Source organism: Lepisosteus platostomus, chromosome 1 (assembly GCF_059453375.1).
Source record: "Lepisosteus platostomus isolate fLepPlt1 chromosome 1, fLepPlt1.hap1, whole genome shotgun sequence".
Lineage (NCBI taxonomy): Eukaryota > Metazoa > Chordata > Actinopteri > Semionotiformes > Lepisosteidae > Lepisosteus > Lepisosteus platostomus.
The window spans coordinates 24687008-24708573 of record NC_142611.1 but is presented as its reverse complement, the minus strand read 5'-3'; the positions used below and the strand labels follow the sequence as shown (position 1 = coordinate 24708573).

The 21566-nt window shown below is 35.4% G+C and overlaps 1 protein-coding gene across 4 annotated transcripts in view; it reads right to left on the bottom strand.

Annotated features, from left to right (window-relative positions):
* guf1 (GTP binding elongation factor GUF1) overlaps nt 1–20764 on the bottom strand; it is a 42809-nt gene extending 22045 nt beyond the window's left edge. For 3 of the 4 annotated variants that reach the window (XM_088627481.1, XM_088627492.1, XM_088627503.1), the window contains exons 1-13: nt 20402–20764; nt 20076–20187; nt 19110–19258; nt 17621–17701; nt 16126–16203; nt 15548–15631; nt 15002–15066; nt 13686–13889; nt 12846–12985; nt 11574–11697; nt 5803–5935; nt 4496–4639; nt 4095–4228 (exon numbers count right to left, since the gene is read on the bottom strand). In XM_088627481.1, coding sequence (XP_088483607.1) covers nt 4095–4228; nt 4496–4639; nt 5803–5935; nt 11574–11697; nt 12846–12985; nt 13686–13889; nt 15002–15066; nt 15548–15631; nt 16126–16203; nt 17621–17701; nt 19110–19258; nt 20076–20187; nt 20402–20596 — 1643 coding nt within the window. In that variant the 5' untranslated portion in view covers nt 20597–20764. Of the gene's footprint in view, nt 1–1991; nt 4021–4094; nt 4229–4495; nt 4640–5802; nt 5936–11573; nt 11698–12845; nt 12986–13685; nt 13890–15001; nt 15067–15547; nt 15632–16125; nt 16204–17620; nt 17702–19109; nt 19259–20075; nt 20188–20401 lie in introns of those variants that run through there. The other variant, XM_088627513.1, reaches the window with a different exon arrangement.
* Nucleotides 20765–21566: the final 802 nt, after the last annotated feature.

The following is a 21566-nucleotide window of genomic DNA, read 5'->3' as shown; positions in this document are numbered from 1 at the left end:
CAATATCAAAATATGTATCATTTTGTAATTTTACAATAGGTAAACCAAAGGAAAGGTCTGAACACTTTTGCAAGGCACTGTTTATCACCACCTTGCACATGAAAGACACGGTCCAATGTTCTGATATTCTATACCAGTGGTTCTCAAACTGTGGTACGCGTACCGGCAGTGGTACGTGGAGTGCCGCCAAGTGGTACGCCAAATGACCCTGGAACTGTGTCGTGTGCGCTGAAAAATCGGGACGGGTTTTCATATTTTTTATTTTAATATGTGTCGAATACGCAGCCTACGTACTACGATACAGTGCGCGCTAATAGTTCAGTGGACACAAGAGATACTCTGTAATTTTATACCACTCTATAGGAATGCGTGCTACGGATGCAAATGACCAATTGTATTTAAAAAAAGCTACTGTATCTCCAGCAAATAGGGAGAAAGGAGAATGTGCTAATTTTGGAACAATGCCAACGTTGTAAACACAGGAATGCATAGAAATACGTGCTACAAACGCAGGTAATCTTGTGAGCACACGAAAGCGTGATAACAGAAAAATATTTAAGAACTGTTCTAATTTGAGAAAAATACACCGAGCGTCTCTGTGTTTCGCTCCCATGCGCATGAAATAAAAACTTTAAATAAATACAGAAATGAAAACGGAAACGCGGAAAAATGCAAGCTTGCGGATTGCTAAAGCAGGTAAGCTACAGTACACTATTTCTGAAGAACCTTATTTACCGTTGGCAAAAGAGCTGACACGTATTATGTGTGGAGGAAAAGCTGCTAAACAGCTCGACCTGCTGCCCCCCTCCCCCTGAAAGACAGTCATTCATAGAATTATTGAAATGAAGGATTATATCAAAAGTACACTGAGTCTGTAGTCGATTTGGCCAATTTGCTCGTTTACGTTAGATACGAGTTTGAGGGCATGTCCCATGACGACTTTCTGTTCTGTAAACTGCTACCAACAGGAACTACAGGAGCGCACATATTTCAGCTTCTGAATGAATTTATCGAAGAGAATGGCCTCGACTGGATAAAATGCGTCTGAGTTTGTACAGACGGTGCTAGAGCCGACATAACAATGACAAGCCGACATAACGGTGTAGTTGCACGAATTAGAGAGGTTGCTCCAGAAATTAATGGATGCATTACAACATCCACCGCGAGACCTTTGCCGTCAAGAAAATGCCTGACGATTTAAAATCTGTTAGACTCTGTTGTGAATTGTATCAAGGCTCGAAAAATTAATTCACATCTGCTTTGCTCGACTAAACATGCTCACCCCTCTCACTGAAATGGTGCTTTTTTATTAGTTGTTGTTAATGTTTTTTTTTTTCTGTAAAACACTTTGAGAAGCCACCTTTAAAGGCGTTATATCAAATTAAGTTTATTATTATAATATTTATTATATGTATGTGTGAGTGTGTGTGCACGCACGCTCATGTTGGTCATTGAGAACATACTGTAGTCACCCGTTGCTACCCAACGCAGAAACACAGCCACTAATATGCTGGACAGTATGCTTCTCAAAGTGCTCTACAGGATAACAGCAATAACAACAACAAGTCCTGGGAGGAAGAATATATCATCAATATTAATAATAATAATAAACGTTATTTTATATTACGCCTTTAAAGGTGGCTTTTTAGAAAAAAATCTTTTTTTAAATGCATTTGCATTTGCACACAGAGCAGTGTATACTTGAACATGGAGATGCCAAACTGAATAATTCCTGCACACAACCATTGCAGCGGAATTTGCATCATTTGGAAGGGCTATGATTCATACAAGTGGTGGTGGATTTGGAGACAAAATGTTTTAACATTGGGTTGCTGTAAGTGGAGCACTAATAAGCCCAAAGCTCTACTTATTATTTTACAAAAGAATGCACCTGACAAGCTGGACAGTATACTTCTCAAAGCGCTTTACAGGATAACAACAACAATAACAACAGCAATTTACAAGTTCTGGGAGGAAAAATACGATCAATATTAATAATAATAATAAACTTTATTTTATAAAGCGCCTTTAAAGGTGGCTTCTCAAAGCGCTTTACAGGATAACAACCGATGAAACAACATTGGTTGGGGGTTGAAAATACCTGTGAAACCGGTTTGTTCACAATGTACTGTAGACACAGAGTGTTACACCAATGCATTAGCATGTTAAAGCGATTCCCTTGAGGAGCCAGGCGCGATAATTGTTTTGTTCCTTGATACAGTATCTGATCTGCAAGGCCATTTGAAACAAAACAAAAACTAAAATTAAGATGCAATCTACAGACATTCACAACATAAACATATCTTAAAACATTTACATATATTGTTAAATTATTACTTTAGATATATACTTTAGGTTACTGAAACAGCCAGTTAATAAAATCGTTGCAATTTTGTTCTTGTTTGGAGGTGGGGATATTCTGACAACAACTGATTTAAAGACAATATGTCAAAGTGCAATGAAACAATAATTACGCTGGGTGAACGTTCCGAGGTCAAAGTCTTCCGTGACAGGGGTACCTTTAAAGCGCAGACGACAGCACCGAAACATTTTGGCGTGCCCTCTCTTTAAAGCCCTGGCCAAATACGAAGACAGTACATAAAGTTATAATTCAAACTGAATTAAAAACTACTCCCGCAGAGAGTTATGAAAACCGCGTAGCGTCAGGCAAATGCACATTAATATGTTGGGCTTTTGGGTTCGGGTGGATTTGCGCCCTACAGTTCAACCTGCGGTACCGCTGTGTACTGTACATACAGTACGAACGTGTTATTTTGAAATATAAATAAAAATGTCAATATACTTTAGGAGAAATTGAGTATTGGTGTGTATTTTCTCTTTAAAATACCAATAACAGCAACATACAGTTAACATAATATGTTTATGTTCCTAAATTAATATCGAATATGACCTTTATGACCTTCGTTATGCTCCTCTGCGTTTTATGCTTAGCCACTAAAATTTCCCTTTAGTGGTAAAATTCCATATAAATATTCAATACTAAGCGGATTAAAATGTGCACAGTAAAGAGATTAAATGATTAAATCTTTTCACTAACGATCAATACACCACATTATCTTCTGTGTCGCATTAACATTGGAATGTTTTTTTTACAAGTGTCAAAAGAAGCGATACACAACCTGTCTCCTCTATAACTGTTCAGTTTACATAGAAATTCCACCAGAGCCTCACAACATTGTCCAATAATACTCTTCTCGCGTCTAATTTTTAGTTAAACAGGATTTGAGCTACAGACCATAACAGACCAAAAAACAGAATCCACCTGCGATTCCGGTGTTAACAAAACGTGTTTACAAAGAAATTATGAAAGCTCTGTTAAAAGCAAGGGAGTTTTTGTGTCTGTTATACTAAAAGAAAATGCCCGACGAACTAGGGATTAGACAGTTTTTCAGTGCTTGTACAATCGATGGAAATGTTCAAATAAATATGTTAAAGAAATAAACAAAAAAGTAATTTATTCCTTTATCATATTGGCTAGCTAATGTCCCGTCCTTGTTAGTTAGATCAGTGGAATGCTGTGTTGTTACTTTTTGTCGATGAAAAAATAAAGTATTTTAATTTACAATGACGGTTAGAAATAATGTGGACCAGCGTAATACTGAGTTTACAGCTTGTCCAAGGTCATTCATTATTAATAATATGAGTAATATCTTCGGAAATAAAATATTTCTGCATAATTAAAATATTTATGATAAAGGTAGGTTGTGTACTTTTGCCCAACTGAGCAATCTTGCTTTCATAAAATATACCAACTTTTTAATGACTGATGATTAACATGCTGCAATACACAGTTTAAATTTAAAAGCTCAAATGCTGTACATGAGAGGTTAAGCTTTATTGGCTCCTCCTGGCGGTTTTACAAGGTGATTCTGGATACTTTCCGGTATGACGTCAAATGACGCGATAGACTGCGTGATACACTGCATGATGCTGCGTTTTGATGCGACACGCCCACCGGGGTATACCGCGAAATACCCCTCCCATTTTGAATGGCTGCATCTGTAGCATGAAGCATTTTACTTTCTCAATGTAAATATGATAATTTTGACAGTTATTGTAAAATCAGGTCCTACCTGGCATATCCAGATGACAAAGATTTTAATTGGTCATAGAAGTCAACCACAATTTCATTCAGAGGAAAGAGGTATTTCATCATAACACGGTGGTCATCAATGTAAACCAAGTTCTTTTGTACAGCTCTACGATTCTGTACAAGGAAGAGATTAAATATGCTCCTTTTTAATTCCACTAAATATATCTAGGGTCAAGAACAAGATGTTTAGAAAATCAAATTTAAAACAAATAATAAGACATCAGAGAACGACAGTTCCCCCCAAAACTTATATTTTTCCCTTAGAGTCAAAACATTTAAATTTACAATTATGTGATTAATATGAATGATAAGTATATTATAATATGTTACATCATGAGTAATTCAATGCAAATATTTTATCATATTACAAAAAAAACATACCAGACACAAAGTTATAATCGTGCCAATGTAGTCATCTGGTGTAATTATGGTACCAATAACCACAGGTTCAAAATAATTTAAAACTTGGGACCTATCAGGGAAGTGAGATGGATTGACAATGGTAATATCCTCTGAACCATACTCCTGCAAAACAAATAATTATGAAACACTGTACATTATTTCTCCACATAAAAAGAGGCATTACAGAATTTATACAAATTCAAAGATTCATCAGCTGATGGAGAGAATATACTAGGGAAGTAGGTTTGTTATGTTAACAGATCTGGTTTTAAGTGCTACAAATTAGTTTCTTCAGGACACAGACAGGAAATGTATCAAAGTGAATACCGCTTCAGTTCACAGATTAACAATAAGAAGTGAAAGAAACACCTTTTACAAAGCCAATGTGTTTGTTGATGTATCAGATATTTTTACAATCTAAACCTGTACTTCAAAATCTAAGAGTGAGTGTGCACGTCACCTGATAACATATATTCCGTTACACATCACAAGTGTATTAAAGGGTATTTTTGGATTACTGTATAGACACTAAAGCACCAGTAAATTAAATTTAGACATAATTATAACATAATAATTAGGTCAACCAATATTATATTATAGTTGATTTATAATTTTATACTAGTAATATAATAGTTATCCAACCTATACTAAGTCTAAGTCTTCTTTTAAATGGGTACAAAAAAGCAGGGACATGTGTAAAAGATGTGCAAATATAGGAATACAATTGTTAAATGTTAGGTCTAGGAAACCAGCTCTGTTTGTAAGAGGGTAAGCCATTATAATTTTCCCTCTTTCTACCTCAGACAATAAAAGCAGCATCTATGTGAGTAGGAGCCATGATTTACAGAGTGGATTTCCTGTTCCTTGAAAGACAGAAACTTACCAAGTAATTGAGATTTAAAGACATCAAATTAAAACTCAGGAAAATTAGGATATATCCATATACATATTGGAATTTTGTTTAGTTTTTTGTTTGACCACCAGACAAGATAATTATCTCTTTGTTTTATTATGATGCACTTATTTGGTATTTTTCCATCCAGTTTAGCATCAGCTTAGAGTGTTTTTTTTTTGTCTGCAGTATGGCTTTTACATTAAATGAATTTTTAACATTGGTTTTAATTCGGTTCCATCACCTATTTATTATAAAAGACAACCGAATGCAATACTCCCACAGAAGGCCTCTAAATTTGTAAAAATATACACATACATTCTTAGCAATTGAATTAGTGATAACATGTATTTTAAAACTAAATAAATTCAAAGCAGCTAAAAAGGTAACCCACCTTTATAGATTTTGTTGACGAAAGAAGAGCCTTGTAAGGCACAGTTGGGGCTGTTACAATTACAGAGGCATCGTACTCTTGCTCTAGCCGCTGGTTAAAGACATCCAAGTGGAGAAGACCCAAAAATCCAAGCCTGAAGTGAAAATTGATGTATAATTTAATTTCATACATAAACATTACAGTATATTTGAAGACTTTATAGTTCCTTGAGTACAATGTGTAGAACTTACATGACCTTTTGTATTACATACCCTCTATATTCTATTTAGGATTGGAGTTATTCTAGAATGGAGTTATTCTTAATATACTTTAGGAGAAATGAAACAAACAAAACATGGTATTGTTTTATAATAAACAGCATTAAGTGGTACTTGGTACAGTTTTCAAAGGCCATAGTACATTCCTTCTTTTAACAAAAATAAAATCTTATTACATAGAACAATTTTTGTACAAAACTTGGAAATAAAATATGAAAAACAGGGTGTCACTTATTTCATGATTTTTTTGTCCACAAAATGACAACCGGTAAAATTATTTGAAAAAAGTTTGAGAAATATACACAGTGTTTGCTATTTGAAATGTAATATAATAATGTTCAGCATAAAAACTAGCTATATCTATTTATTAATTTCATTAAGGAATAACAGTTTTCATTTGTCTACAAAAATATTAATACCTTTATCATTCATCCATCCAAGGGACTAAATTCAGTCTTTTTCACCATATGAAGAACACTTCTAACTCTACTCTTAGTTATTTTGTGGCCAAAAATAAGATTTCTCCCACTAAAAGCAAAGTTTTCTTTTCAATTTTAAGAACAATATGATTCGTTCACAAAATGCTTATTTTTTGCATTTAATATTAATTTGGTGGCACATACTTAATTTTCTGTACCAAATATTAATGTATTTTGTGACTTAACACATACACTGTGACAATGCAAACAGATTGTGTATATGCAACAGTGTGTTCCTCCTCAGAAATAATAGTAAACTGTGGAAACTATAAAAAATATATATATCACCAACAAATTTTTTATGAATTAATGCAAATGTATTATTATAAAAATCTAATGTTTTAGATGCTCACACTACTAGGTACTTAAAGTAGATGTTTTGCAAAGACTGGTTTCAAATGATGCTGAAAGCATCAGTAAGTACTGGCAACACTACTGTAGCTAGCTGCAGATATTCACCATAGTAGGAGAAGGGGCAATGGTATGGAGGCAAGTATCGCTGCTTCACAGCTCAGGGTTCCCAAGTTAAATTCTGTTCAGAGGCACTATACTTTTATTCATTTATATGGATAGTGTACAGTGCCAAGAGCAATAAAAGAATGAAGCTTGGTCAAGCCACCCGCCTGTTAGTGCAGAACACGGCAAAGGGGGGTGTCAGAATCACCGCCCGCACTGACATGAGCCTGGTGGGTGATAGTGAGTTCAAAGACAGTGAACTAGCTATCCCAGTGCTGGGGCAGCTCCCAGAGCCCCTAGAGAGGGAAGGGGGGAGCGAGCAGGTGTCCTACACCTACCCCCAGCCAAAGATTGTAAACATGCCGATAGAGGGATTCCTCAATCAGGAAGTGTGCAGCGTGGACCTGAACAGTGAGAATGGGGTAACAATCCCAGATCACTCAGGTTCTCCAGATGACCACTCAGCCGAGGGTCAGGCATCCTCCACCGCTGCACCACCCCCTGCAGGGTTCCTAGAGCACAGGCATGAACAAATAGAAAAATCAGATGCCCTGGAAACGGAGGAGGAGCATCAGCAGCTGCGTCAGATCTCCCCAGATTTCCAGGATGTTGGTGCCCAAGATACCACATGGCATACTGAGAAAGACACCATGTACATGCTGCGCCAGCTTAGAAAGGCAACAGTCACTCAGAAGGAGATGACTGGGATCAGCCACCCTAAAAGACTTTTGGGAGGACTGGTTGCTGCCGCCACTGTTGTGCATTTGCTATTTTTGGTAGGTTTGTTTGCTACTGGCACTCTTACCCTGACTGCCCTAAGAAGGCAGGTGTCAAAGATGCCAGAGGGTAGTGACAGACTGTATCAACAGCAGCAAAAGTTGGAAAGTTTAGGGAAAACCCTACAGGCAACTTCCTATGCAACAGGGTTAAACCTTATTCCCCAACCAGTGGACATGATTGTTGGTGTTATACAGTGGGTTTATGCTTGTATGCAACAGGCCAGAATGTTGACACAAGACCTGTTAAGGGAGCTTAGTGCCACTGTAGCCAGTCTACCCATGGCACAATTCCCAACCAACTTGATTCCACTCTTCTCAGTAGAGGAGTATGTGACATTAACAACCCCATCGCTCATAGCTCACCCAGAAGGCAATCCAAGATTGAATTTGGTTCCAAATCTTGAGATGGGTATGGTTACCAAAGCTATCCATTGGCTGTGTCTAAACGATCCACCAATGAAGGGTGTAAAGCTACTAACGAGCAGAGGGAGGTTAATAAACCCCATGAAGAGCAGGTGGGAAGTAAATGGCTGGTCAGCACATCACATTTAACTGTCACCATGTCATTTGTTACAGGCATGATACAGGTACCACAATGCAGCTACCTAACCAATCAGTTTTCCCGTAAGTTCCCGAGGAGGCCATAGTACAGCTTGGTGACTTAACACTGTACGGTCTGGAACCAGACAATACAAGACCAAACTTGAGGTCGTGGGTGCCTTCAGGTGCCACACTATTGAATTGGATAGAAATCCAAGAAACAGTAAGCCCTGAAGGGGTACAGGTAGTTAGTTTGCTTTAATGGAACAAACCTCCAAACCACCCTGGCAGGTGCCCAACACAGATGTTGTGGTTCATCAGGGGGGCTGGGAACAGGAACCGGTGTTATTGTAACATTGCTGCTGGGTAGCTGGATCATGACTGACAGTGCACTCTGAATGCTGTACTCTTAAATACTCCGGGTAGCACGAATGAGTCAAAGGTAGGATGTCAAAAGAAAGGAAGTTACTTCTTCCCAAATATCTGCCTACTACAGAGGTATCAGATATTGACAGTGAACTTCCTGATGTGTAATTCCTAGACTGAGATGATGTCTCCTACCTTGTTTATACATACTCCGGATGTTATTCATCATGTTTGTTCCTGTATGAATTCTCGAGGAGTAATGTGGACATTTAAGGTTAATGTTCTAATGACAAGGGACATCACTTAACTCTGTTTTGGTTTGAAGGCAACAACGTCTCAGGACCTCGTGACCTTCAAAAAGGGGGGATATGTAGCGGCAAGGCTTATTAAAATACAGGAATTAAGTTTTCTGCTCCCTTGCCAGAAAGGCCCCATTTCTCTCTTCATCTCTGTGGTGCAGACACAGAGAAGCTATTCATGCAGGCTGATTTAAAGATGTTTTCTTTTGATAAGGGACAGCTCCCAAATGGCGATGCACTTAGCTTAGCCTGGCTATCATGATCAATGGTCATCCATTGGCACCTAAAAGTCTGCAAGATTCCAAGGGAGAGCCTCATCCAAGTGGTTTACAACCCCAAGGTCAGAGGGCATGGTTACTCATCATCAGCCAATCAGGAACTGGTAGGGCCGAGTAACCCACGTGGGTCTCTGATGCCCATGAAACTTTCAGCCAATGAACGAGCTGAAGTTCCTCCAGGTAAAAACAGGCAACACAGAGCTCCCAGAGAACTATTCCAAAAAGAAGAATTCCAAGGGTGCGAGACAATTCCAGGGCAGGACGGCCCACAGGCCAGAACAGTTGGGAAGCGCAGGACATTCTCGCAGCGCGTCTCCTGACCATCCTGAGACTCAGCCCGGACCAACACGTAACGGCCAGTGTGTCCAAATGCCAGAACTTTCCTGTGTTCTAAGAGTCGAGAGTGGAGGTTGCCACGAGTAACCAAAGGATCCACACGAGGTTAGCATCAGCAGCAAGCCTCGTGAACAGGTCGGAACTGTGGACAGCTGAATCAGTATTAAGAACTAGCGCTTCATCAGTAACGAACCGGTCCTCTTCCTGACCTGCTGGGACCCACAGTCACTTTTCTCCTGTGCACAACTTTGTTAGTTAAAGCCAACACTAACTAGCCAGTCTTCAGAGAGCAGCGAATCGCAGGAACTTCTCTCAAGCCGCACAGCACAGCTTGGCACCGAGCCAGAGAGCACGGATTGGACAGGAACAAGCCTGCAACTGTTTCTTTGTGCCCGCAGGAGATCTGAATCCCCAAAGATTGGATGAGTATTCACTGCATTACAGCTCGAGAATTAAATTGTTATCCCAACCAGTTGATATCAATTTAATTCCTAAGAGTTATGTACTTGTTGTGAGTATCTAATGTAGAAGTTGTAACCAAGTTCAATTATGAAACGGTCTAAATGAATGATATACCAAACGTATGTCCTCTTGGTACAGTATGTGTAACTCTTCGTAACTGAATGAATATATACATTTTGTATTCTGATAACCCTCACGATAAGATCTATTAGGTTAATGTGCATATTTTATGTATTAATAAATGTATTTTAGTGTATTAGTACCTGTGTCTGTGCGTTGTTTGAGTTATACCGCATGGTTGGATTCTAAGGCCATTAAAAGAATCATTTTGTGACTTACTGCTACAATTAATAATTGTCCCAGTAAATGCCCAAACCCCTACAGAATTGGTGCCTTGTGAGAGCACACTACAATACGATGGATCTCAAAACTCAGTACAGAAACATACAAAGGAAGTGAAAACAAATATAAGTGACTTTCACAGATTACTAGTGAGGAGCGACACCTACTGTGTTGATATACAGTGCTTATAGAAAGTCTATACACCCTTTCCAAAGTAACACATTCTATGGCCTTGCAGACTGAAATCAAGACACATTAAATCAGAAGTTATTTTACCTCTATTTACACATTTTAACAGACAACCTCCAAGAGAAAAATCAAATACTCAAACATTCTAAAGTATACACACCCCTTAGTAATGGCAAATTTAAATTATCTGTGGTGTAACCAATTGCTTTCCAAATCACACAACAACCTAAGTACCCTCCACCTGTGTTCAACTATAGTGATTCCGATTATCTTCACAATAAAATATGCTTTTCCTGTAGGTCTCCTCTGCTGGGTTGGGCATTTCAAAGTATAGAGTCATAGATATAAAAAGATGTGGAAGGAATATAGCACCAGCAAGACTCTGCCTACTCATGATCATGATCCAAACTGTATGATCAAGCAAGAAAAAGACTGATCAGAAAGGCCACCAAGAGGACAATGACAAGTTAGTAAGCCCTACAGGCTTTTATGGCCAAAACTAGGGAAAGTGTGCATGTGACAACAATAGACCAAACACTCAAAAGATCTGGCCTGAATGGCAGGAGGGGAAGAAAGAAGCTATTACTGAAAATACATCAACACAGCATTAAAGTGATTCATTCCCACTACAGTTACACTCTTAAACAATGCAAAGTAACTACATCGTCTCTTGTTTCTTGTTTCTTTTCTCCTGTAACACTTCTGTATTCTCTTCCCTTTTGATAACATGCATTGTCATTGTGTTGTGTTTGACTGTGCCGTAAAAAAAATTCCCCTAGGGGACAATACAATTTGAATTGAAATCTGAGAACATAACACATTTGCAGTTAAAAATGACAGAAGGTCATTTGGTCAAATATAAACCTGTTATAAAAGCAATGCACTATTTGCTGACAGAAGGACTTTGTTATAATCTCAACAGGTGATTTATACACTGGGAATATCAAAACAGTGTTAAAATGAAACACATGTCTTTTCCAAACCTCACCTCCAGCCAGCCCCTAAGGCTGGACTGCTGTCCCTGTGCACAGTCACACTAGAGTCATTCAATGTCAGCTTCTCCACTGCACTCTTTAGACTGCTGTACTCCGATTGGTCTACTGGATACATCCCTGTAAAGACCAACCTCATATTAAAAGTACGTATTCAGGAGAAATCTTTTTTTTTCTCATATACTCGATTACTACATGTTGCCTTTTACTTAACTGAGAATGCACAGCATGCTGTACAGGAAATATGACTATGCTCAATAGCTTATTGGGGCTTATTAGAAGAGATATCTTTAAGCACAGTAACTTGTCAAAACTTTTCTCTTGAAAAAAGTAATGAAAGGAAGAAAGAAATTGGTAACATATCTAACTAGGCAGATTATTAAAATTTAATAATCCGAGAAAAGAGACCATTACGGGCCTTCAAAAACGTGACACATCCAAATCTAGAATGAACAACCTCTACAATAAAATCTCACATAGAAATTAAAATTAAGCCTGTTATATAAAATCCAGATAAAAAACAGTGGATGCAGAGCTTAGCTTTTAGTTCTTGTATACTTCTACCTAAATGTCCTACAATGTAGAGTGAAGAAAAGATTAAGTTCCAATAGCAAATCAGTAGGTCAGCTAAACATTTTCCTTTTACGTATTTGTATCACAGATAACAGTTAAAGACTAATTTTTATCTGATTAAAAACACAGAGTGTCTCCATACTAATGAAACTGCTTTAGTCTGTTTTGCACTTCATTCTAATATAGTGTTTTTAGTTATAGAAATATAGTTCCAAAACAAATTCACTTACAATGACAAGGATAACCCACCAAATTTAATATAATAATATAATTATACATTTTATTGGGATATTACATCTGCAGCATTTTCCTGCATAATCACAACTAAAAATACTACCACTTAATATAGGATTTTTTATTTATTTTCTGAATGAGTGCTCTTCAGTTCCCTTAGAAATAATATTGCAATTTTTTTTTACATAAAATGGATTCATAACCAATTCATTACAGCTTTACATCAATCAAGAATGGGTCGCAGTAGTACTAAGTTTCCATATATCATTGCTTAATGTAATTATAGACGTAACATATACTGATATGATTAATTAGTAGTGGGATTCAAATTGAATTTGAACTGCCAAATACTGTAAATAAATATTGGCATCTACTAAACAAATTGGTATACATATTGTTTTATGAAAAATCACAATATTTCATAATATTTATAAATATATAAAAAAGGTCTTTATTATTACCAGCAAAAACCATTGGCTTAGCAGATCTGAATCCTGGCATGGGCTCAACTGGATGTTTCTGTAAGAAAAGTGTGTCTCCAATCTGCGCCTCCTTAACTTCTTTCATCCCAGCTATGATATACCCCACCTGTCCTGCATACCTGAATAATAATAATAATAATAATAATAATAATAATAATAATAATAATAATAATAATAAAGCATTTTTCTTCATAGGATTCATTATTTACTTAAAATATTCAGTTTCTAAGATGTGTGAAGAAAGAAGTGTTTAAAATTTCAAACAGAACCACAATCTGTATCACAACTGTAAACCACAAATTTATCTTTGTGTATGTAGATAAATCTACTGATCAGTACATATTTTCTGTACGTATCCCTTTAAAAATAAAGTATTTCATGTCATCCATCCTCATTACCAGCAACTTAATATTTCTGAATTATTTGAAATTAGTACATTTCAAAGGCACCTGTGTGTCTCCTGTTAAGGATCCCTTTCTGTGCTCTGACATCAGCTGTCTTGGACTAAGCTACATAAGCACACAATTGTCTGGGCTGTAGTCAGCCGGGGTATTCACAGAGATGTTTACATCTCACAGATGTCTCTGAGGTTGCTTTGGAAGAAAATGTTCAGAATTCACACCCCTCTTAGGTTGGAACAAGAGTCATAAAGGGTAAGCTGAATAAACTATTCAAAGGGTAGAAGATATCATAATATTAAAGTAGTAGGATATCTTTCTACTTTTTAGCACAGAATTGACCTTTACTTGTTTCACTGTTGAACGACTATCCAAAATCACAAAGACTTCAAATATCAAAGTAAAAATAGATATTCCTTACAAGTTCTCTGTTGGATGTTCTTCAGGCCTGAGGATTCCAATTTCATTGACGTCATATGTTTTTCCCAAGTGTGCTGAGACTATTCTGTCTCCTTTATGAACCTGTCCTCCAAACAGGGCAATATTGGCAATGACTCCTCTATAATGGTCAAAAGTAGAATCAAATACCAGGGCTTTAAATGGGTCCTCTACATTAACATTTGGCCTTCAAAAGAAAAAAAAGAGAAGAAAGTTTTCTGATATCTGAACACCAAAATATACACAGGTTAATAAAGGTTTCACATTTTTAATGCAGTAACTATAAAGAAACTGCACAAAGACAGATTTAGTCAATAACACTTTTAGAAAAAATGACTGGGCACACCTAGACATGTAAAATCAAATATATTCAGTACATCACTGTTCAACTGTTATACAGAGTTGTTATACTCTTTCATACAGAATTGTGCAGAGACTGGGGACAATATTGTTGGTTCTTCATCGTTCTTTCTCTGGATTACGGATAAATTTACACCTAAGAACAGAAAAATGCCTCCTCTTAAAAATGTATTACATAAATATACAAATTATCCTTTCTGATATAATGAATGCTGTAAAACTGGGGATGATGTGTATGGTTAATAAATCATACAAGATTAGATATTCATTTTGATACTTTAAATACTTGAGAAGACAGCATTACAAGCTTGCAATAAGTAATATACTGAAGCTTTCACTGTAAAAAGAGGGCATAGGAGGCTGATCTCACACCTAGGCTTTACTAAGACTGCAGAATATTAGTACAAGTCCGTCATACTTCTGTTACTGCTCGAGAGTTTTGTGAACAAAATAGTGTAAATCATAATGATACTTAGAAAAAGTGGTATTGAAGAGATAGTGAACATGGGTTTAAAAAACAAAAAGTTAATGACTTTGAGTTGCTGAATGCACAATTTCATATGTACATGAAATGGGTCTTCAATTTTCACATCACTACTACATAAAGAATTAACAAAAAGTTACAAAAAGTGTGGAATTCAGATCAAGGGACACTCAAGCTTTAGAACATATTATAGAAAAAATATTATGTGAAGAATTAATTATACTGTTCTTTCCATATAAGATTCTGTGTAATGTATGGTACTTTAAAATAATATCAGCTCTAACATAAATATCTTGAAATACAGTAAAAATGCCTTGTCTGTTAAAGACAATACTCTATTTTAAATTAGAAAATGTGAAAAGTCTTTTCATCAAATCTTACATTTAGCACCACAGGTAAGCCTATCAATTATTCCACTACAGTATGTGGATGCCCTGAAATCACCAAAAACTTACGGTGGGATTCTCCTGACTACTTCCTGGAGAACTTTATCAACATTAGTTCCCAATTTAGCAGATATCTGAAATCAGAATATGTTGTTTCAGTTAATAGGAATTGATCATTTCTTAAATTCAACCTTTAATACAAAAAGTTAAAAATGTCATGAAGTAACATTGGTATCATTTGTCACAAATGCAGTTAGAAGTCAGTTAGAAGTAAACCAGCCTTTTCCTCATATTGTTCAAGTTAGTATGACATAACATTGGGACACAGGGAACAATGACATGCCATCACCAAAGAACTACAATATTTTCCCTAAAGAGCAGCTTTTTGCACATTATTAAAATCAATAAATGAAATAATACAAATTAGCACTGTAACAATGAATTAAGTGAAATGATTTGTCAGTCTGTAAAAATGCATTACTTTATTCATTAACATGAGTAGAAAGATCTTAAAATGAAAAGGAAAATTTCAGTATGTCACAAAAAATTAAAAAATCTTAAAAGTAAAACAAAAAAAATAACTGAGTTCAATTAAAGCAAACTTTTATTATTTACCTTTATACATTCTTCTTTTGGAATATCAAATACCTTTTCAATCTGTGTTTCAACCCTTTCAGGGTCTGCATTTTTCAAATCAATCTAAAATAAACATGAGATATGTATGAATTTCTGCAGTAATTATATAACCCATTTATGACATTTTATGTCTTTTAACTCTAAATTTAGATTTAGACTTCATCTAAAAATTGCCATCTATAATTTGAGTGCTAAGAATGAGTAAAAAAGAAAGAATGTACAATAATTTGTATAAACCTAGTTTGTAATACTTCAAGGTCCAATCTAAAAACATTTTGACTTGTTTATTCAGAGAAGGTCAAAGATTAACATTAGGAAGAAGGCTCTTCATAATTTGAAATCAATCAATGGTTATGTTGGCAAACTGCAATTTGCAGATTAAACTTTTACTGAAACTAGGAGAGGAACCATTTTCTACTGCTAGGCTTCTAAAATACTGTCATATGTATTTACAATTTAAAATATAAGTGTTTAACGTAACCCTATAAACAAAAAATACTAATGTAAGAGCCCATATAAAAAAGTGAATTTATAACACCTATGAACTTTTTTTTTACCTTGTTTATGACTGGAATAATTGTTAGTTGTGCCTCAAAAGCCAGAAAGAAGTTTGCAATTGTCTGTGCCTGAATTCCCTTAAAAACAACAGGATAAAAAAAAGATTTTCACTCAAAATTCATGATCACACATAGATTAAGCATCTCAACTGGTTGAGCTCTTCATCAACAAAAAAATAAGCAATATGAAAATTATAGTTGTTCATAATGAATAAAGCTAGATGTATTTGCAACATGAAAATATAATATCTATTTCTGTCAGATGCTTAGCCTTTCTGACTGTAACAATCATAAATGCAAGAGACTGTAAAAATTTCTGGGACTTGAAGGAACCTTTGCCTGTTATGAGTTAAGGTTGATCTAACTGGCTACCTCTGTGACCTTGTTTGCACTTTATATGGTAACAAACTGTTACTATCCAATCATAAATGTATATTTCTGCCTGAAAATTGTACTCATCTTCAAAAATAAAAGCCTGTTTTTGACCATAGAAAAGTGAGCAAGAGGCTGCAACTCCATCTGTCTTTCTTTCTTTACTGCAATAAATAAATCACCAGCTTGAATTACTAGTTGAGTGGTTTCCTGAAAAGTGTCTTACAGACTCTTGAAAACATCTGTGGATACACAGGTGTTAAGTTGAGACCAATTAAGTACAATGTCATCATTTTATTAATTAATGAGAGCTCCATCAATGTAAAGTTAAATGATTGTGTGTTTCACTGAAGGTTGTTTACACTTCCATTATACACTTTTTATGGAAGTGTTTTGGGAATATTTTATGGAATACCATAAAACTTTGACTGACTATCTTATTATTGGATTTAAAAGCAATAACTCAAAGAGAGTAATTAATTAATTGAGTAAGTGTATAAACCAACTGATACATTTTAAGTACAACAGGAGAGAAAAGGTAAGAATGTTTTAGAGATTTGTTTCTTATAATTTTATATTTCTTCTATTTTATATTGAATGATAACACAAAGAGAAGGGTGGTACAGTGGTTTGAGTTGCCTCCTCACAGCTGTGTGTCTCTCGGTTCAATTGCTGGTGTGCTATCTGAGTGATGTTTGCATGTTCTCCCCATGTTAGCTTGAGTTTTCTGCATGTACTCCGGTTTCTTCCCACAGTCCAAAACTGGTAGGTTAACTGGCTTCTGGTGTGAGTGTGTGCATGTCTGTGTCTGTGTGATCCCAGCAACGGACTGATATCTCATCCAGGGTGTATCCTGCCATGTGCCCAATGCTTCTTGAGGATCTGGGCCACTGTGACACTGAATTGGATAAGTGGTTATTGAAAGTGATGTGATGTGACAAAGAGAAAAACAATTCTGTAATGTAGTTATCAAACTCGCCTAACACGCAAAAGGTGCTTGGTTCAAAAAACAAGCAGGATGGCAAGGGGGTTTTTGTGTATGTGTGCCTAGCGATGTACTGCTGGCCCATCCATGGTGAATTCCACTTTGAAGAAAAGAAGAGAAGAACAAAACAAATTTTACCTGATTAGCATCAACTACTAGAAGCACGCCCTGACAAGCAGAAATTGACCTTGAAACCTCATAGCTAAAGTCAACATGGCCCTAAAAGAATGACAAAAATAATAATAACAAGTGATTAACATTGGACTATCCAAACAGTAATGAATATATATCTCTGTATGTTTTTTGTAAGTTAAAGGGCATGCTTCTCATACTGCAAAGTTAATGGTTTCAAAATTACTTACATGTAAATACAATACCTAACTCAATAAGATGAAAAAAATAATAAACAGACTTTAGATCTTATTGTTATACGCATGACTGTCATCTATATAATTAACAGTATGATTGCTCACCCTATCACAACAAGAAACATACATGGCAAAAAAATTGTCAGCAAATGTCTTAGCTTCAGAAATAACAGAGAATAAACTTGATACTACACAGATTTGGTTATTTTTTTTATTTTATGTCTTATTATTGACTCTTTTGAATTGCAAATCAGATGATTCAGCCATGGGAAGAAGCTTGTATTCTGTTTTATGCTATCATCACATAGTATGATTTGTTTAGAAGCAATAACCTGCATTTATTTCTTCCAAACAAGCCAACACTCCTCTAACTCTCCATAATGACAGACCCCCTCTCATATTTAGCATTATCAACAGTAAGAGACACTAACAAGAGCAGCCATTTTCTATTTTTAAAAAAAGGACTCCACATACTTCACTACTACCCAATTTCCTTCTAAAGAACTATTTCTCCCTTTCACTCACTTCTTGCCCCTTCTCTAGGGTCTCCAGTAATGAACTGGTTCCCAACTTCAGGTACCAAATCACATGGGGTCCTTCCTCCTTTTATCCCCATTCCACCATATGCTTTACCAGGAAGCTCCGTATCAACACTCATTATTTACTCCTGCCCAGATGAAGAACGGAACTCTACAGGAATCACCAGGCTACTGTAGAGTTCTTCCAGTTGTCTTCTAGTCCTTACACCTAATTAAGCTTTCATCTTTAATTAATTAACCTATTACCTAACAATAATCATTTCCTACCCTCTTCAGAGGGGTGAAGAGTTAAAAAACCTTTACTAAACCAAACAATTAGAAGTCTCTTAACACAAGGAAACAACTTTACCACACCAAAAAGAAAACCTACAATTAACTATCCAGAATAATCTCAATCTGCTATTAATTACAACCACTTTTTACCCCTCAATCACATCCACTTTCAGCCAACCTGACCATAATTACAGACAAATACACATGTCCAGTATTTCTATACAGGACACTAAGCATGTTGGGTTGTTATTTGCCAAATTGATACCTGAAACACCTGTGTGGAAACCCTTTTTCAAAATATTGGTATCCATCTTTTACCCAGATATTTCCATTTTTGTGCTCTCTACCTGTACGATGCAATTAAACTTAAAATATGATTAAATAATTGCTAGGTTTTTAAAAGTCTCCCAACAAATTTAGACCAAAAACTTTACATTTATTACTTACCGGTGTATCTATAAGATTGAGTAAATAAGTCTGTCCTTCATGTGTATAAAACAAGGAGGCAGTCTGTGCTTTCACAGTGATTCCTCTCTCGCGCTCCACCTGTAGTTTATCCAGGACTTGCTTATTGCATTCGGTTTTGGAAATCGCTCCTACAAAACAAATGTATTAGTAAATATGAGGAAGCTGCAGATACCAATTTACTGTATGCAAAATTATCTGGATTGGTTATTAAACCTCTATTTTCAAACAATGATGTTTCTCAAGACTACTAAGTGTATACAAAAACATACATATACTAATGTTCCAGATGTGTCCAGGCAAACAAATCATAAGTGCCGAATTTAGTGAAGCTTTAGAATGTGCCTTTTAAAAAGACACTTTAAATTATTAAAAGATTAATAATTAATGGTAAGTTTAACTAGAAGAAATGCACTCATGACCACTTATAAGACCATGATAGGAAAAGCATATAGTTTTTGTATTAGATTTTGGTATACAAAATCCTGCATAAGTAGGAACCATCTAATTTTCCCCACAGTATTTCAATGCCTGCAAGACAAGTCTTTGTATATATGAGGTCTATATGATAACAAAAGCCATGTTACCAGATTTGAATGCGTGTATGTTCCATTTTCTGCTGGATTCAATGGTATAGGTGTATCATATCTATACTGAGACTTCTCATTTTTAACATTATAGGTTATCTGTAATATTACATAGGTATCTAAAACTGTACTATTTATAGATATGAACATGCTCTGTACAAAGGTAAAAGCGATAAAAATGTAATACTTTAATCAGCAGTGCAAACAAATGAATCCTGTTTTTATTATTTTTACCTTTTTTATTAGTATTCTGCCTACTTTATTTGCACTTTTTTTCTATAGTTTTTTCAATCCAGTTAAAAAATGAAAACAGCACGTGGTGTTCGAATACTTGTTCTAATATACAGTTTATTGACTGTACCTGTTAATTCAAGTAGTCTGTCTGCAAGGGTGCTTTTTCCGTGATCGATATGGGCAATAATGCTGAAATTTCTGACGTTTTCCACGGGATATTTCGACATGTCGATATTGACCTACAAGCAAAACACATTTCCTCAAATTAAATTATTTAATAATTTATTGTTAAGAAAAGACTTACTTCATCACTTGATTTAATCCTCTCTAAAATTCAATAGAACCTGTGATTTTAACATAAATCGTATCAGTTACAATGCTACTAATAAGACAACAACGATTTTTTACATAATATCATGTACGTTTTTTTAAGATTTGATGTTCAAATACTACCTTTTCTGACTGAGAACTGAAGTCTTTCGAGCAGTAAATATTGAAAAATGAAACATTTTTCATCCATCGGTGTCTAACGACAGTATATGTGCTGTAGCCTTGTTTTCTTTGTATTACTTTGAAGGTTCTGAAATCCAGGAATCGACGAATAGAAAAAAGTACACATACTTTAAGGTTATTTATAGACATTTGCATATTGCAAAAACTTTTAAACGTAAGCGCACAAATACCACTTCTTGTCAAATATTTCAAAAAGAGATTTAGATTTAATTTCAGCCTATCAGGACCAATATAAAATCAGCTAAAATATTTCTGCACCAGTATTTCATGTCTCCTTGCTAACGAGGGTAGCACGAGAATCAACGGGCGCAGACATTTTGAGGTGAAAGGTTATTCTTGTAAAAAGGTAAACAAACGTATATTATTAAAACATTTAATATTTTAAATGGAAACCAAATATTATTTAAGATGAATAACTTATTTGTCACCTTAAAGTGAATAATTGTTCTAAAAAACAATGGGCTACAGGAACACCATGCATCATGGGAAATATAGTTTTATCTCGGAACGACCAAAAAAGGCAACTGTAATTAATATATTTATCTTGGTAAGCTACCAAGACGTTATAGACTCATTTGTATAAAAAAAACTTAATAATCAAACTTCGAAAAAAAAAAAGAAATAAGGCTTGCTTTGCGCTATTGCAAATTAACAGCAAATTAACAGCAATTAACTCAACTGTAAACTGAAATACATACAGTACTGTATATAGGCAAACACATCTCTTTTTTGGAGTCTAAGTCAAGTCTCAAATCTCAAAGTGTAAGTATCTTGACTACTGTTGTAATCTAATAATAATCAGAAGCTTAATTCAGTAATTAACAGAAGTTGTTCAGATTATCAAAATGGTTTTTAATTAAACAATTTTTAAACTGCTTCACAGATTTTAGTTTTTCTACTTTAGGTAGAACAAAGTAGTACTCTTTAGTCAGAATGACCAAGTCAGAAATGTTTTACAAAATACTTAAAGTACTATACTTAAAATACTTAAATGCTGTTTAATCATTGTTTTTAGTCAATAAATCTAAATGCAATCAGATTTTAGGCATTAAAAAATAATACTTGCATACACTCTACTGCAAGGGACATTTTGTCACAGAGTGAA